Below are 18363 nucleotides of genomic sequence, written 5' to 3' on the forward strand. Positions count from 1 at the left end.
AAGCAAATGCGCGCGAAGCTGGCCGCCAGCTGGCTCTATATAAGTGAAACAGGCACAGAGCCTGGCCAGTGCTTGGGTGACTCTGACGCCGTGATGTGAATTGATTTTATGATTTTTTTTATATGATTTCGATGATAAATTCTCAGTTTTAATTTTAAATGCATACTATTTATTTCCAATAAAGATTAGTGCTTAATTTGTTGAATATTCTACTCTCAGAGTTTTTCGCACTTTCCAAACTACCATGTTTTCCACCTTCCGGAAATTTATCCACTTATTAAAAAAACTTACAACCTAATGCGATTCAGCCACATGCTGGTCAAATACAAGCAGGCGCTGACAACACTAAAACTGAGCAAAGACGGCAATCTGCTGGCGGCATTGCCAGTTTCCGTGCGATTCAATTCCAATTGATCGGCTAAATCCGCCGGTACATCCAAATACACGCGTTCAAAACCAAAAGAGAAAATGAGCTGCCGTAACTTCGGCACATCAACAAAATCACCAGCCGATGACCAAATGGTGAGTGAGCTTTCGTTGGTCTCATTGACAGCAGCCACCAGCGCATGCAGTTGTTCCAAACTGTTGGCGGCAATGCCAGCGCGCACGGGGAATGTGATTGGATGTTGTTTGGCGGTTACATTGTTATTCTAATCAAACAAAAAAAGAAAAGAATTCCCTTTCAACAGCAACAATAAGGAAGCATATAGTGCTTACTTTGATTGCAAGCAGCATTTCATCGATTTGCTGCTCCGTGTAAGCACCGTCTGTGAAATTGGCACCCCATCGTGTCGTCCAACCAATCGAGAGTACGGCTGATTCGAATTTCGCAGCGCCAGCGAAAAACCGCTCCGGATCAACCGGTACGGTGCTGGTCTGATTGACAGGTCCGTGTATTATGTCCGCATTCAGCCAAACGGGTTGGGTCATCTAAGCGATACGGAAACAGAAAAGAATAATTAATCCCTAACTAATCACTGAAATGATTACTGTTTCGCATAAAATTTCGAATTGGCATTATCCACTTACCAATGGTATCAGTTCACTTAGAATATTCAGCGAGCCCTCAAACACTTCGATGGACTTGAAGTCCAATTTGACACCCTTCGCATTCTCGTCATGCGCCTCATTGTGCTCCAAAATGCGCAACATGAATTCAGTCAATGAGAGATCCGAGGAATTGGCCGGCGGATGCGCCATCACCGGCAAATCGTCACCAGTGTTGTTAAGCTTGCCGAGCACAATGTCCGCCTCAATCATGTTTATGTCGCCTAGAAACACATTTATGCATGCACATAAAATACAATTACAACAACAAAAGCCACGTGTGCGTATAAGCAACTAAATGATGTGTTGTTACGTATACGTCATGGTGACTGCGTACAAAAAATGCACTTCATGATACTCACTGTTGAGCGCTTCGCTCAGCTCTTGCTGACTATTAACCGCATGCGCCCACGTGATGGCGGTGAGATTGGCTTTATCGCTAAGTGTCATTTTGATTATTAGCGACTGGTTATATAAATTCAATTGTGTTGCATTGGAGTTAAAATCACTGTCTTTATCAATCGGCAGAATGTGGTAGGAGTGGAAATTGTTGTTGTTTACGCCATTCTGCATTTGAAATGCAGGTGTAGCATTTACATAAACATTGTTGTTGTTGTTAAAAGCTGTAAAAATTTGTTAGTCCAAGTTTTGGAATAATTTCGATTTAAATACAGTGACGGACATATTATTACGGACACCAATTGTACAATGTACAAGACATAACATGAGATGAAAATTATAATATTTGATGCTAGATAATGGTAAATAATGGATTTTTTATTAAAGTTGATTAACATAGATTTCCTTTGAGAACCTCTAACCAACACCGTATAAAAGCGTATAATAATATTAGTTTGCTGAAAAGGTAGATATATTGACAATGATAAATATGCTTGCAAGTACAAAAACAACTTAAAGTAAATAAATGCTTAGACGAATTCATAAATTAATTTTCGTAAACATCGGAAATTATTTAATGATGTACGAGTTGATAGAAACCCGGTCTTCTTGGAAGGGACTTATTTTATTTTATTTTTTTGAAAATTGCAGCTAATTTATTAAGAAAGAAATTTTATTCATAAAAGGTGCGAGTTTAAGGGACGTTATCTACTAAATAACGACAATCATTAAGTAAGTCGAAGGGGAAGAGGTTCAGCTTAAAGTTTCGGCATAAGTATCAGTGCTAAAGCAGAGCAGTTAAACGATACAGAATCGTCTTAGATTACATTTCAGGCGAACTATCATTGAGAATTACACCGAGCCAACTTTTCGAATTCGCTGCCTTTCACTTGATAGATTACTGACTCATCTTGGAGTGAAGAGACAAAGCCGAGACTTAAAAAATGCTTAGCGAGAAGGCATTTGCAAATCTCTAGAAGACTGTAGGATTTATGATAACTATCGGGTCTAAAAACACATAAAAATACGAATAGGCTACAGCAGCAACGATGCTTAGACTTATAATAGTGTGCGGGTTATTATTGGTATAGAAAAAATCGGTTGCATGTTTTAAAAAATCCCTTTAACCCTCAACAAAGACACAATATCTGACAATTTGAAAGTCTGAAATTTCGAAAACTTTGTTCAAATTTTCTTTATAATCCAAAATGATCTCCCGGGCGAAGGTAATTGTAAAAGACACCCTCATAAGCAATTATCTTCAAATAAAAGTAGAAATATTTGCAAAGAAAGAATTAATTTAAATTGCTGACTACCTTATAAGCTGCCTACTCTCTACACAATAGTTGCCAAATATGAGCAATACTCTTCCAAAACCGAATATACCACAGATGTACATATATGGGTATCGGCTGCCCACGAACCTGGATTTTCTCTCCGCATTCATATGGTTCATTTTACAACTACGGTCATTAAATAGCGTCACTTGAAAGCATCTTAATTGCATTTCTTTTACATTTACTGTTGCAAAACACACACATAAACTCGCAATCATACACCCAAATACATGTGAAAATGTAATCACCTCAGCTGCTTAAGAACGATGAAATTTCTACCTAAGCGCGAATACAATAATTGCTGGCTGTCACCTGGCAGCGAGCATGCAAAGGCAGTGTGTGACAGAAAGGGGTGAATTTTCCAGCTGACATGTGGAAAAGTAATGCTATTTGCCGGTCATTTCCAAACTGAATAGCGAACAGCTGTTTGCATTTTGCAAATATACGGTATATACTACCTATAGGAGTAGATGCGCTGCAGGAAAATGCGAAGTGATGAGACAAAGGTAGTGTGCAGAGATTACTGCAATTACCTTAAATTTGTACCAATCGAGAATTATTGAAAATATTTCGTACTTAATGAAGAAAAAAAAAAAATTAAAGATTACAAATTTTATAATATATTTCTAGTGTGACACTATTTAAGCCATAACCTCACAAATATAATGCGAATGATCTAAACAATATCGAAAATAAAAAAATCACTGGTAATAGCCGAAGGATCGAATTTACCACATCTTTCAATTGATATATTTGATTTTCAACGACTAGCGAATAAAATTAACTAGTTGAAGACTACAGCAGAGAATGTCAAGAAGCAAGAAAATTTTCCAGCAGGGTATGTACATACATATATATAGTATCTAACAATAATAATATACGTAAATATATAATAACAAAAATGTTGTTAAATGAAAAATGACTATCTAAAGAGATCACAGCAAGTAAACGTGCAAACAAAATTGAAAAAGAAAATACAAATGAGTAAGTGTTTCTTTACTTATCTAAAATATGAGTACGTACATATGTATGTATGTATGTATAAAGATATTGTAAGCAAATAAGGTGTAGAAGAACTATGATATATGAGATACGGCATACAAACATTTACTACGAAGTAAGTGAGTTAGAACTACAATTACATTTTTTACAGTTGTAAGCACATATAAGAAAGATGTACATAGTAGAGCGGGCAAAAAAACGAACGAGGCTCTTCTAAGAGTCTCTGCAAGCATGAGCTCTTAAGGTTACATGGGTTTACAGGCTTCAAAAAATAGATTTTTTTAATATATTTTTTTTAAATATTGCTCTAAATTTTGAAGTTGATCCGAATAATAATTTCGGAGATACAGCCTTAAGAACTTGTGTGTTCGAGGCTATCTAGGCTAAGTGCGCCGTCTTTAAACGCGATTTCCTCGAAACTGTATTTTGAAGTCGCTTTGCAAGATTTCTCGAGAACTACTCAACCGATCTTCATAAAATTTTACACAGGTATTTGAGGTATAATTCTTAAAGACTTGCAAGAAGGATTTTTTTCGATTACAACTATTTAAAAAAAATGTCGCGAAATTTTTTTTGTTTGGCAAAAATCCAATATTCAGTTTTTTTCGAAGGTTTCAACTAAAACACTGATTTTCTCACTTTAGATGATCTTGTAAGGAGTCATTCTGCCAACGCGGGTGCACCTTTTTTCGGAGGGGCCACCGGAAATGGCGTCGCAATGGCCGAAAAGATATTAACGGTTGAAGTTTGATTGTTTTAAGGTAAATTTTTTTCTTACAAATTTTTTAACTCAATGAAAAAAAAAATCATTTAAAATTTGCAAAACTAATAAATTTATAAGAAATTTACTGTTAACAAAAAAATCGTAAGAAGCCTTTTTCGAAAAGCATACAATTTCTTACAAAACCTATGAAAAAAAAATTTTTGAAGTAGTTGGAAGCGAACTTTTTATCCAATAATTCCAAAAAAAAAAAGAAAACTGCAAGGCGCAGGACCATCCCGTTACAATTAAGCGCTCATACTTGTTGTCAAAGAGTTTCTCATGATTATTATTTTTCAGAGTACCAAGTTTTTTTTTGACCCACCCTAATGTTTATATACACTATATAAGAACATTCATAGCTACATATGTATATAGAAGGCTTGCGCACAGAAAATTTACAAAGCAGAATATGTAGCAATAATATCTTAGTAAACACATTATAATTATATGCTTTGTTGTTGTATACATTTGCATGTTTACTTTATTAGCGCTATATCTAATTGATAATAATGGCAAAAAATAAAATTTACTTTACCAAATACAAGCAGTGCAGTTAGATACAAATAAACGCTGTTGCGGTTTTCAAGGTGCGGAAACATATTTATGCTAAAAGATTTGTTGCTAAAATTTGGTCTACATAAGGGTAAGATTTTTAAGACAAAAAGAAAATAAAAAGCGGGAAAATATTAGTGCAAGGTACATATATAAATATACAACAAAATAATGTGCTAAATAAAATCAGATATACATATGTAAGTAGTAGTATTTTTTTGAAAATAATGTTATATAGAAAAAAAATTAAAAATTTTAAAATTAAAAAAAAAATTAAAGATAGTTTAAATAAATTAATGATCAAAAGCTTTTTAAATAAAAAGTTGCTTATTTGTTGAAACTATTGATATCGCTTCACCGTAGCAGATGGCTACCATACAAACTGATCGTTCTAAGTCAGAACAAAAAATTTTATTTGACAAGATATCTTCACTAAATTTGGTATAGATTATTATCCTAAGCAACTTTGCAATATCCAAAGAATTCGTTCAGTTCGGTTTGTGCTATAAGTAGAGTATCTGTGAAGGATATTATAGCTACGATGAGGCTGAACTTAACACTTTTTCTTACTTTGTATTAAATTTAAAAAATATGAGAATAAATACAAAAATATTTAAAAATTTATGATCTAACTCTTTTCCATGTTGAACGAATAATTTAATTAACTCCGTGAGCATATACTTGTATGTACATATGTAGGCATAAAGCATTGGCAAATAAATAATCTTATGATTTCTCCAACAGAAATTCATTTCAAATCACCACTGAAAATACCACTTAATAATTAAATTTTTTATGTATGTAAATTCAATTAGCATGCACTGAGCGGTGTATTTTACAAACAAATAAATATCTAAGTTTTCATTTAAGTATATACTGTGTATGTATTAGTAATACAATTTGAAAACACTTAGCCACACGCTGGTCATTGAGCCGACACGGCTAGCCCACTACACTCAATCAACCTTTGTTCGACTTTCGTTTGCCAATATATGCACATTTATACATACGTACACATACATTTTATGTCAGAATATTAAATACTCCAGTTCATATATAAGATTAAACGCGTTTTATTAATTAATACACCTTTAGTTATGGAATTATTTTTTGGGTAATAAATTTTCAACTAACTTCAACAAATTTTTCACTCTCTCGCTTTGCTGATTACAACGAAACCACCCTTGTGATTGGAAAGTCGGTGCACAATTGAATTTGTATACTATTTGCGAAATTTTTCCAAGTCTAGCCGGCAGCAATCTATTTGTATGCTCTTTGCACCAATATGTTCTCTTTTAAATTTGCTCTTGCGCGGTGTTTTTGTTTGTGAATTTTTGTTTTGATGCTTAAACAAAAAATTGGTTAATACACAGATCGATTCATTTGCCTAATAAAAGTCAATAAAGCGATTGAATTTATAATTATAGATTAGAGATATTTGAGTTTAGTTAAGTTCGTATTTATGATGTTGTTTACAGATTAGTTTATAGTTTACTATAATTGCGAAAACAAATAAAAATTCCAAAATCAAATGCAAAACACAAAAAAAGCTAAAAAGATTCTTCACAAATAAAAAAATCTATACATCGACAAGTTTGGTAGTAATATACATATAATGATCCGATCCAAACAATTTCTTCAGACATTGTGCAGCTGCTTTAAGAGAAAGTCCATGCCAAATTTCATGAAGATTTGTATCTTGTCAAATGGAGATATTTTCTTTACAAGTTCAGTTTGTATGACAGCTACTATATGCCATTCCGACAAATGCGCTGCTTCTGGGAAAGAAATAGGTGTGTGTGAAATTTCTTGATAGATATCTCAAACACCTGATATAATGAAATCGATACATGTCGTCATGCTGATCATTTATATATATATTTTACAGAGTCTTCGACGTTTATTTCTAGCTGTTACAGACTCTCAAACACCTGATGAAATCGATACATGTCGTCATGCTGATCATTTATATATATATTTTACAGAGTCTTCGACGTTTATTTCTAGCTGTTACAGACTTCATGGCAAATTAACATACCTTGTTCAGGGCACAAATACTTTAATTGGCGCATTATAGTACTTACATACATACATATACCCATTCTATATACGTAATCATTTTGAACACACTGTATCATTTCCTTTCCTCATCTCCCATTCATCACACACTCATTCATGAATCAAAATACACATTGTTTTTTACAATTTCTGCCATTCTCGTTGAATTCGCGTCTCGCCGAAATGGGTGAAAAAAAGTTTTGTTTACATCGAATTCGCTTATTTTATGCGCCATTTCGCCGTGATTTTTGTTTTTACGCACTAGTACGGCGAATTTATAGACATTTCAGTTGACAAGTGAGCCAGACAGATAAAACTGTGTAAAATCCAGTCGTACTGTGAAAATATTGTGAAAAACCTAATATAAATATAATAATAGTATTATAATTATATAGTGAAGTGATTTTTTAATAAAAAGCAGTTGTAAACAAACCGCTGCAACTTAACTAAAACTTTTCGTAATATATATAATGAAATAAACGGTGTTGTAGTAAATTTCAATATACACTCTTCTACTTAACCTCAAACAGCATGTATGTATGAGGAACTCCATGAGACACCACATCTAGTATAAGATGCATCACTAGTTGGGAAACCAGGAAATACTTTGCCGGAAAAGTTAATAGTTGCTTGAATAAAACTAATATTTACTCTAACGACTGGTAGTAATAAGTAGAGTTTGTAAAAATGTCGACTGCAGCGCTTGTTCAGCAATTCGTTGCTGGTCTCAAGTCGCGTAATCGCAATGTGCAAAACAAAGCAGCACAAGATTTATTCATGTACGTAAAAACGGAACTGCGTGAAATGTCCCAGGAGGATTTGGTAGCCTTCTTCGATGATTTCAACCATCAAATTTTCAGCATGGTGAATTCTGCCGATATAAATGACAAAAAAGGCGCTGTACTGGCCATAAGTGCGTAGTAACTTACTATATATATGTATATATATTTGCTTTTCTATAACCATGTTCTATACTGCAATTACAGAGTGTTTAATCAGTGGCGATGTAGTAAATACAATGAAGCGTATTTCACCTTACTACAATCATTTGCGTACGCTGTTGCCTTCAAACGACACCACTGTAATGGAAATTGCGGCGCGTACATTGGTCAAACTGGCCAACTTGCCTGGATCGAAAGGCGCTGAATCTATTGATTTTGATATAAAGCGTGCATTCGAGATGTTAAGCGGTGATCGACAAGAGGTACTCTTCCACATTTTTTTTGTATTCTATAGCAAGTAGTAATAAATATTATTTAATTTCAGTATCGCCGTCATGCTGCAGTTTTTATACTACGTGAACTCGCTATAGCCATGCCAACATATTTTTATCAACAAATTTCCACATTTTTTGATAATATTTTTAACGCAATATTCGATCCGAAAGCAGCTATTCGTGAATCGGCCGGCGAAGCTTTACGTGCCGCACTTATTGTAACTTCACAACGTGAAAGTACCAAACAATCAACTGAGCCACAATGGTATAAAACTTGCTATCAAGAGGCGAGCGCTAGTTTTGTAGCCGAACCGACTGGCACAAAAGATCAAAAAGGCATGACACGTGATGATTGCATTCATGGCGGCCTGATAATTTTGAATGAACTCTTCCGTTGTTCACATGCCGCTTGGGAGCGTCGTTATGCAACATTGAAGTCGCTTTTGCCCGATGCACAGCATAATAAATTTGGCGAAGTTATACACTCCGGCTCAGTTGGCAGTCAACTAACCACCTTAGTGCCTCGCTTGAAAGCACCTTTTATAAGTAAGCTAGGTTCCACACACATGCATTTGGATCACGATGCACAACACGGCGGTACACATAAATTTTCATCGGTAAGTATTTATGAATGTGTAGTAGTAAAATAAATGTTTTTATACAATATATGACATATTTTAGGCTACCGTGCTGGAGTCGGCATATTCACGTGAGATACTCACAGAAAATTACATAAACATTTGCGATAATGTGCTGGAACAGCGCACTTCGAAGTCACCCTATGTGCAGCAAGCGCTCTTACATATACTACCACGCCTCGCGGCCTTCAATCGCGAAGTATTCGTACAGCGTTATTTGCAGGAATGCGTTAGTCACTTACTCAGCATTGTGCCACGTAAAGAAAAGGATCGCAACATTGCTTACGTAACTATTGGTTATATAGCCGTAGCCGTGGAGCGCGACATTGACAAGCATTTACGAACAATTATGTGCGCCATCAAAATAGCTTTACCGCCAAAAATTACGCCAAGCAAGCGTAAGGCAGCCATTGACCCAGCAATTTTCCACTGTATAACATTGCTAGCGCACGCCGTCAAATCCGGCATCACAGAGGATGTGCGTAATATATTGGAGCAGATGTTTTTCAGTGGTCTCTCGCCCGCTTTAACCGTTTGCTTACGTGAACTCGCCGAAAATGTACCACATTTAAAGTCGGCCATTGCTGAAGGGCTCATACGTGTGCTCTCGCAAGTACTTATGAACAAACCACTGGCCATACCCTATCAAACACTGGCCACCATACCATTAGATCCATCGATTAATCTGCAACATGATGTACCCACTGTAGTGTTGGCACTCAAAACGCTCGGCAGTTTCAATTTCGAAGAACAAAACATGTTAGATTTTGTACAACGTTGCGCCGATCATTTCATTAATCACGATCAGCAGGAGATACGTTTAGAGGCTGTACAGACGTGTACACGTCTATTAAAACTCGCCGTGCAGTCAGCTGATAGCACAGAGAGTTCAAATACACTGAGCGAAACAGTGTCGCATGTCATCGAAAGACTGCTAATTGTCGCCATCACTGATATGGACTGCAATGTGCGCATACGCATACTGCGTTCGTTGGATGAAACCTTCGATGCTGAGTTGGCGCAACCCGAATCGCTTAGTGCACTATTTATAACATTAAATGATGAAATTTTCGAAATACGCGAACTGGCTATGGTGACCGTAGGGCGGCTGTCTGCCATGAATCCAGCCTATGTTATGCCTAAGTTGCGTAAAATTATGATACAACTTTTGACCGAATTGGAGCACTCTGGTATGAGTCGAAATAAGGAACAGAGCGCCAGGATGTTGGATCACTTGATAATCAGTACACCTAGGTTAGTGCCTAAGAACGAAAACTAACTAGATTTACGTGGTGTGTTCAGAAAATAACGGGAATTTTAAAATTTCGAGTCTCCTTTTTCGGCAGACATTGTCCCTGTGACTTTTTCCAATTTCCAAAAAAAAAAAAAGAGAACCTAAAAGGACCGTTGTTTTACAAGATAGATGAAAATTGCTGATGATCTACCCAAATATTGAGTTTGAGAATCGTTTCAACGATTTGAAGAAGCGCTGACATAAGTGCATAATATGGAATGTATACTATTTTAATTACATATGTATATTAATGTAGTCGAATGAATATAAACAAAATCGAAATTCCCGTCAGTTTTTGAACACACACCGTAAATGAAAGCTTTAGCAAAAAAAAATTCTGCTCCGTTCCGGTTACGTAGACCCGACTGTCGTGGGACCGGTTTTTACTTCTGTATTGTCGCATTTTAAATCTGTAATAATATCTCTTCTCATATTTTACAGATTGATTTCATCTTACATGCATCCCATACTCACCATACTTGTGCCGAAGTTACGTGAAGCCGATCCCAACCCAGGCGTTATATTGAATGTCTTGCGTGCAATCGGCGACTTAGCCGAAGTGAATGGCGGTTCTAACGAAATGGAAATGTGGGCCGACGATTTATTGTCAATTCTTCTAGAAATGCTGGGCGACGCTGGTAGTCCGGAGAAACGTGGCGTGGCACTTTGGACACTCGGCCAACTGATAAGCGCCACTGGTCGTGTAGTCACACCCTATCACAAGTATCCCGGTCTGATTGACATACTTATAAATTTTTTGAAAACCGAACAACGCCGCTCCATACGTCGTGAAACCATACGCGTACTCGGTTTATTGGGCGCAATGGATCCGTATAAGCATAAAATGAATAAAGGTCTAATTGATAGTCAAAAGGATAGTGTGCTCATTTCATTAAGTGATTTCAAAATGGATGAGAATCAAGACATTTCCACGGCCGAATTACTTGTGAACATGAGTAATGTACTCGACGAATACTATCCAGCCGTTGCGATTGCCGCGCTGATGCGCATATTGCGCGATCCCACACTCAGCAGTCGTCACACCAGCGTCGTACAGGCCATTACTTTCATATTCAAGAGTCTCGGTATTAAGTGTGTGCCCTATTTGGCACAAGTGTTGCCCAGTTTATTGGAGAATGTACGTACGGCCGATATCAATTTGCGTGAATTCCTCTTCCAGCAATTGGCCATATTGGTGCAGATTGTTAAGCAGCACATCATCAGCTATATGAGTGACATTTTTAAGCTCATTAAAGAGTTCTGGACGGTCTATACGACGCTACAGTTGACACTGATTAACTTGATTGAGCAAATCGCCTTGGCTTTGGGCTGTGAATTTCGCAATTACCTATCAGAATTGATACCGCAAATTTTGCGTGTGCTGCAGCACGACACCTCCAAAGACCGCGCGGTAACCAAGCGTCTGCTGCAGGCTTTGCAAAAGTTCGGCAATACTTTGGATGATTATCTGCATTTGATTGTGCCGCCAATTGTGAAGCTCTTTGATGCGCCATACGTGCCGCAACAAGTCTCTCTGGTGGCTTTAGAAACCATCGATCATCTCGCATGGATACTTGACTTTACAGACTTCTCATCACGTATCATACATCCGCTGGTGCGCGTACTGGAGGCCGAACCTGAGCTACGCGAACAAGCCATGTCCACACTTTGCTCAGTCGTCATACAATTGGGTAAGAAGTATCTGGTATTTGTGCCACTGGTCGAACGCACCATTACTAAGCATCGCATTGTCGACTCGAAATATGAAAAACTATTGACGAAAATACAAAGTAACACCACTATGTGCCTAGACGATGAGTTCCATATGCGACAGACCAAATTTAAATCCACCGAATTAGTTGCGCCCAACAGCGGCGGCAATTTCGCTATGAAACGACTCATCGTTTCCACAAGTAATTTGCGCGCTGCCTGGCAGGTGACACGTCGTGTCTCCAAAGATGATTGGGTCGAATGGCTGAAACGTCTATCAATCGGTTTATTGAAGGAATCACGTTCGCAGGCTTTGCGCGCCTGTCACGTGCTTGCTCAAGATTATGATAAACTACTACGTGATCTATTCAATGCGGCTTTCATCTCATGTTGGACTGAACTCTTGCAGGAGCATAAGAACGAACTCACACAATCGCTTATACAAGCATTGCAAGTGACTGATATGCCGGAAATCACACAAACCATTTTGAATTTGGCCGAATTTATGGAGCACTGTGACACGGACCCAATACCAATAGAGACCAAACTGCTGGGTACACGTGCTATGGCGTGCCGCGCATACGCCAAGGCTTTACGTTACAAAGAAGAAGAATTCCAAACGCATAAGGATCCTCAGGTGGGTAACCTAGGTTAGGTTAAACTGAGTTCAAAACTAACAGAAACCACGAAAATTTTTTGTTTACTTCTAAATTTATGTTTCTCACTTTCACCACAGGTGCTTGAGTCACTGATCCTCATCAACAATAAGCTACAACAGAAGGAAGCCGCTGAGGGCCTACTAACCACCTATCGCAACGCCAGCAATGAGTTCAAAGTACAAGGACGTTGGTATGAGAAATTGCACAACTGGGAGCAAGCACTGAAACACTATTCCGGCAACCTAAAGGATAACAGTAATGATCTGGAGGCACGTTTGGGACACATGCGTTGCTTAGAGGCATTAGGCGAGTGGTCTGAGCTCAGCTCTGTGGCCAAACAAGAGTGGGACAATCTGGGTCGTGACGCAAGATCACGTGCTGGACCCTTGGCGGCAGTTGCTGCTTGGGGTCTGCAAGATTGGGAGGCGATGCAGGAATATGTGCGCTGCATACCGGAGGAAACGCAAGACGGCAGCTTCTATCGCGCCGTGCTCGCCGTACATAATGAAGATTTCGAGACGGCGCAACGTTTAATTGATGGCACACGCGATTTGCTCGACACCGAGCTCACATCCATGGCCGGCGAGTCGTACGAACGTGCCTATGGTGCTATGGTTTGCGTACAGATGTTGGCCGAATTGGAGGAGGTTATACAATATAAACTGATACCGGAACGCCGCGAACCATTGAAGAGTATGTGGTGGAAACGTTTACAGGGCGGTCAACGTTTGGTCGAGGATTGGCGTCGTATCATACAGGTGCACTCACTGGTTGTGCGTCCTCAGGAAGATGTACACACTTGGCTGAAATACGCCAGTCTGTGTCGCAAATCCGGTTCGCTGCATTTATCGCACAAAACACTCGTCATGCTGCTGGGCACCGATCCATCCACACAACCCAAAGAGCAATTGCCTTACAATCAGCCGCAAGTCACATATGCCTATACCAAGCATATGGCCGCTGCAGAGAACATGCAAGGTGCCTATGAGCAACTCAGTTGTTTTGTCAATGCTTTCCAAGCAAAGTTGAACTGTATCGGTCCCGAGGAAGCAGCGAAACAAGATCATCGCTTATTGGCGCGTTGCTATCTACGGCTCGGCAAGTGGCAAAACAAATTGCAGAGTTCGCTGGAACCGGAAATCGTCCAAGGCGCTTTAGATTGTTTCGAGAAGGCGACTGAAAATGATCCCACCTGCTACAAGGCGTGGCATTTATGGGCGTACATGAACTTCAAGGTGGTGCAAGCGCAGAAACAACAACTCGATAAGCTAGCGCACACCGCAACGAACGGCGATATATTGCAAGACAAAGAGAAACTTATCATTGAGCACGCTGTGCAGGCGGTCGATGGCTTCTTCCGTTCGATCAGCCTGATTAAAGGCAATTCGCTGCAAGACACACTGCGTCTGCTAACACTCTGGTTCGATTATGGCCAGTATTCGGAAGTTTATGACGCTTTGCTAACCGGCATGAAGACAATAGAGATTAACACGTGGCTGCAAGTGATACCGCAGTTAATAGCGCGCATTGACACCCATCGCAAGCTGGTCAATCAACTGATACATCATCTGCTCATTGACATCGGCAAATATCATCCACAAGCTTTGGTCTATCCACTCACAGTGGCATCCAAGTCAGCGTCGGTGGCGCGCAAAAACGCCGCCTTCAAAATACTGGAATCAATGCGTAAACACTATCCGACGCTGGTGCAGCAGGCCATGACGTGCAGCGAAGAGTTGATACGCGTCGCCATATTATGGCACGAACAATGGCATGAAGGACTTGAAGAGGCGTCGCGTCTTTACTTTGCCGATCGCAATGTGAAGGGAATGTTTGATATATTGGAGCCGTTGCATGCGCTGCTTGCGCGTGGACCACAAACATTGAAGGAGACATCATTCTCACAAGCCTACGGTCGTGAGCTAACCGAAGCCTACGAGTGGACTCAACGCTATAAAACTTCATCCGTGTTGATGGACTTGGATCATGCTTGGGATATATATTATCATGTTTTCCAAAAGATATCACGTCAATTGCCGCAATTAACCTCACTTGAATTGCCCTACGTCTCGCCCAAATTGATGACATGCAAAAATCTGGAGCTAGCCGTACCCGGTTCCTACAATCCCAACCAGGATTTGATACGTATCGATCATATCAAAACCAATCTGCAGGTGATCACTTCAAAGCAGCGTCCACGCAAGCTGTGTTTGCGCGGTTCCAACGGTAAGGACTATATGTATTTGCTAAAGGGACACGAAGACTTACGTCAAGATGAGCGTGTTATGCAACTCTTCTCGCTGGTCAACACACTGCTACTGGACGATCCCGACACGTTCCGACGCAATTTGGCTATACAACGTTATGCCGTTATACCGTTAAGCACCAACTCGGGCCTTATTGGTTGGGTGCCGCACTGTGACACATTGCACACACTCATACGTGACTACCGTGACAAGCGAAAGATGCTACTCAATCAGGAACATCGTCTCATGCTGAGCGTCTCACCCGATTATGACCATTTAACATTGATGCAAAAGGTCGAAGTGTTCGAATGCGCGCTGGCGCAAACACAGGGCGATGATTTGGCCAAATTGCTGTGGCTGAAGTCACCATCGTCGGAAGTGTGGTTCGAGCGCCGCACCAATTACACACGCTCACTCGCTGTCATGTCCATGGTGGGTTATATACTCGGCTTGGGCGATCGACATCCATCCAATCTGATGTTGGATCGCATGAGTGGCAAAATACTGCACATCGATTTCGGTGATTGCTTTGAAGTGGCAATGACACGTGAGAAATTCCCCGAAAAGATACCTTTCCGACTGACACGCATGCTAATCAAAGCCATGGAGGTAACTGGCATTGAGGGTACCTATCGACGCACTTGTGAAAGTGTTATGTTGGTGTTGCGACGCAACAAAGACTCACTAATGGCAGTGCTGGAAGCATTCGTCTACGATCCGCTGCTGAATTGGCGTTTACTCGATATGGACAAAAATCATCGCTCCAAATCGAATAACGATCCAGGCGGTTCCGGCATGGCGTTCGGTGGCGGCAACGGCAGTCTCAGCAACTCCGTCGAAGAACCACTTCTGCACAGTCAACTAATGAGTGCCAATCACCTGATGGGTGGCGCGCTAATAGTCGCCGACATAACGAACAGCAAGGCGAGCAAAGTTATCAAGCGTGTGCGGAGCAAATTGAATGGCACAGATTTCCAAACGCAGAATAGTGTGGCGGTGCCACAACAAGTGGATCTGCTCATACAGCAGGCGACCAATAATGAAAATCTATGCCAATGCTATATAGGCTGGTGTCCATTCTGGTAAAGAATAGCTAACGCTAATACTAATGTTAAAATATTTAAGAAATTTGGTGAAAAAAAAAGTTTATGGAACACTTACGAAAATTTGTCACCAATGCAGCAAAGTGTAGCATACTTTTTGGCGCAACATGCAATTGTACTGTCGCACTACACGCCTACATACACAGGTTTGAAAGTTGTACGCAGTTTTGTTGTGTTTGGAGTAGTGTAGCTGCTTAAACGTCGCTCAAAGGTATTAGAATAATTGAAATTTTACTTTACTTCCATTACATACATACCCACATATTTAAATACGTTTCGAGAACGCTTTAGTTTCGAAAACCTATTTCTACTATAAAGTTCTTAGAGTGGGCATGGCAGTCTAGCAATTATTAAGTAAAAGTAAACATGTATTTTTAGCACTTGAAATCAGCAGTGAAAATAGTAAATAAAATAATGGTATTTCTTCAATACCGCAAGAGTTCTTGACAATATTTTACAAAAATATCTTTTTCTCGTAGAATAAAAATTGCTTTGACTTACTTTTTAATATTGGGTTGTGCACTTAAATGTTGCTTGGTAAGAGCATTTCGAAGCCAAATGCTTTAAACAACATTCTATGTATGTAACTCTTTTGAGGTTATGTTCATTTTCTTTAATACAAAGTAGAACATACATACAAATGTACATATGTAGTTGTGGTTAAGGTCTGAATTTATAAAGTTTGCGTCACAAATGATGTTTACATACCTATAACAAAGAAGAAATATATGTATGTAGTTTGTTGCTTAAAGAAATTAAACGAAAAAATTAAAAGCTAATTATAAATAATATTTCCGAGTAGAGGGTGTGTTATGTAAAAAAATAGATTGTTTTTTTTTTAAGACTTTCACTTTTAAAGCCTGAAATTACTTGACGAGCGTTATTTCAGGTTGGAAAAATTTATGTTTTTCTATAAGAATTGAAAAGTTCTCTTAAACTGCTAATTTCGTCGTTTTTTTTTTACACTAAAAACATCGTTTTTATTTGTAACCAAAATATTTTCCTTACCTCACTTTTTGTTCAATTAAATTAAAGATTCGAACAATGTCTTGTTTACATAATTCAGATAAATATTTAGATTCTTTACGGCTAGAAAAGAATAACAAAAAATCGCGTGTAAAGCTGCCACGCCTACTTTAAGTACTTTACTTCCTCAATATTGTTTTCGAAACGTTAAAATTTTTTGTATGATGTACATACATACATATGTAGGGGTTTTTGTTAAGTTATTATTACTAATTTTCTTTGACTATATTGACTATTGCTTCACTACCGAAAAGTGTTTATTTGTTCGTTTACAGCGAATGCAAAAATGCAAATTTTTAATTTTGATTATTTTTTAGCAAAATTTTTATTTTTTTTTATTAAAATTTTTATTTTTTTTTTATTAAAATTTTATTTTTTTGAAAATTTTTATTTTATTTTTCATTACAATTTTTATTTTATTTAATTTTTTTATTTTTATTAAAATTTTTACATACTTTTATTTTTTTTTTCTTTGATTTTATACTTTTATTTTTTTATTTTTGTTTTTGGTTTTATTATTTTTTTTAATTTTTTTTAATAATAATAAAAAAAATAGAATTTTATGATTTTTTATTTTTGTTATTTTTTGATACTATTATGTTACTAATTTTATGATTTTTTTTTAATTAAATTAAATTTAATTTTTCTTTTTTTAATTTTTTATCTTATTTATCTTATTTTATTATTTTTTTCTATTATTTTTTATTTTTATTATTATTTTTACTGTTTGAATTTGTAAAAATTGCGCTTCAATAAATAATAATTTCTTTTTCAGCTAGTAAATTGCCACCGAAGCGTGTAAACTGATTATTTTTCTGTATTTGTAGATTTGTTTTGAAGTCTTAACATAGTTTTCACGCCGTAGAGCGCTGAAATAAAACTGCTTAGATTTAAATAAATAGTAATTAATAACAAAAACAAATAAAAACTTGTAATTCGTTATTTCTAATCAAAATATTACTATACGTAATTTTATATACATACATATATACGAGTGTACTTTATGCGCGCAAGAGTCTACGCGACAGACGCGCTCACTTAAGCATACATATTTTATAAGCATATTATGAAATAATAAAAGTGAAATAGAAATTTAAATTTAATAAATAATAAAAAAACGTATATGCGTACATACATATGTATATGAAGAGTCTTGTGTCTTTTTTTTCTGGTTCAAAACTATTTTTAGACGCGATGATGATATTGCAAAATTGATAATACAAAATTGCGCGCGGCGCTTGTATTTGCTGATAAGCGACAATTAAATTCAGTTTAATAGTGAATAGTTTTACAGAAACAAAAATATCAATATC

The 18363-nt window shown here is 37.7% G+C and overlaps 2 protein-coding genes across 8 annotated transcripts; one reads left to right on the forward strand and one right to left on the reverse strand.

Moving 5' to 3' along the window:
• Nucleotides 1–121: 121 nt before the first annotated feature.
• LOC120767433 (protein FAM151B) lies at nt 122–6322 on the reverse strand. 6 transcript variants are annotated; one of them, XM_040093490.1, is made up of 6 exons: nt 6235–6283; nt 5084–5181; nt 1410–1670; nt 1030–1271; nt 718–930; nt 122–650 (listed from the first exon to the last, which is right to left on the reverse strand). In XM_040093490.1, exons 2-6 carry the CDS (start codon nt 5145–5147, stop codon nt 288–290), a joined length of 1143 nt encoding a protein of 380 aa, XP_039949424.1. In that variant the 5' UTR covers nt 5148–5181; nt 6235–6283; the 3' UTR covers nt 122–287. The 6 variants fall into 6 exon arrangements, with proteins under 6 accessions (XP_039949424.1, XP_039949427.1, XP_039949428.1 ...); XM_040093493.1 differs by lacking the exon at nt 5084–5181 and having other exon boundaries at nt 6235–6322; XM_040093494.1 differs by lacking the exon at nt 5084–5181 and having other exon boundaries at nt 6121–6310.
• A 1523-nt stretch (nt 6323–7845) lies between these two features.
• Nucleotides 7846–18160, forward strand: LOC120767425 (serine/threonine-protein kinase Tor). 2 transcript variants are annotated; one of them, XR_005704698.1, is made up of 7 exons: nt 7846–8071; nt 8145–8362; nt 8425–8991; nt 9056–10266; nt 10748–12653; nt 12753–16235; nt 17826–18160. XR_005704698.1 is itself a non-coding variant. In XM_040093466.1 (6 exons), exons 1-6 carry the CDS (start codon nt 7846–7848, stop codon nt 16005–16007), a joined length of 7383 nt encoding a protein of 2460 aa, XP_039949400.1. In that variant the 3' UTR covers nt 16008–16481. The 2 variants fall into 2 exon arrangements, 1 of the variants encoding a protein (XP_039949400.1); XM_040093466.1 differs by lacking the exon at nt 17826–18160 and having other exon boundaries at nt 12753–16481.
• The last annotated feature ends 203 nt before the right edge of the window (nt 18161–18363 follow it).

The sequence above is a fragment of the Bactrocera tryoni genome, chromosome 2, assembly GCF_016617805.1.
Source record: "Bactrocera tryoni isolate S06 chromosome 2, CSIRO_BtryS06_freeze2, whole genome shotgun sequence".
Classification (NCBI taxonomy): Eukaryota; Metazoa; Arthropoda; class Insecta; order Diptera; family Tephritidae; genus Bactrocera; species Bactrocera tryoni.

Excerpts from the sequence above, each read along its gene's own strand:
- LOC120767433 (XM_040093490.1), bottom strand. The coding sequence starts at position 5,147 with ATGTTTCCGCACCTTGAAAACCGCAACAGCGTTTATTTGTATCTAACT. Across the intron at positions 1,272-1,409 it reads GCTGAGCGAAGCGCTCAACA|GCGACATAAACATGATTGAG; the intron begins GTGAGTATCATG and ends ATGTGTTTCTAG. Across the intron at positions 651-717 it reads AAATGCTGCTTGCAATCAAA|AATAACAATGTAACCGCCAA; the intron begins GTAAGCACTATA and ends TTGTTTGATTAG.
- LOC120767425 (XM_040093466.1), top strand. The coding sequence starts at position 7,846 with ATGTCGACTGCAGCGCTTGTTCAGCAATTCGTTGCTGGTCTCAAGTCG. Across the intron at positions 8,363-8,424 it reads TAAGCGGTGATCGACAAGAG|TATCGCCGTCATGCTGCAGT; the intron begins GTACTCTTCCAC and ends ATTTAATTTCAG. Across the intron at positions 12,654-12,752 it reads AAACGCATAAGGATCCTCAG|GTGCTTGAGTCACTGATCCT; the intron begins GTGGGTAACCTA and ends CTTTCACCACAG.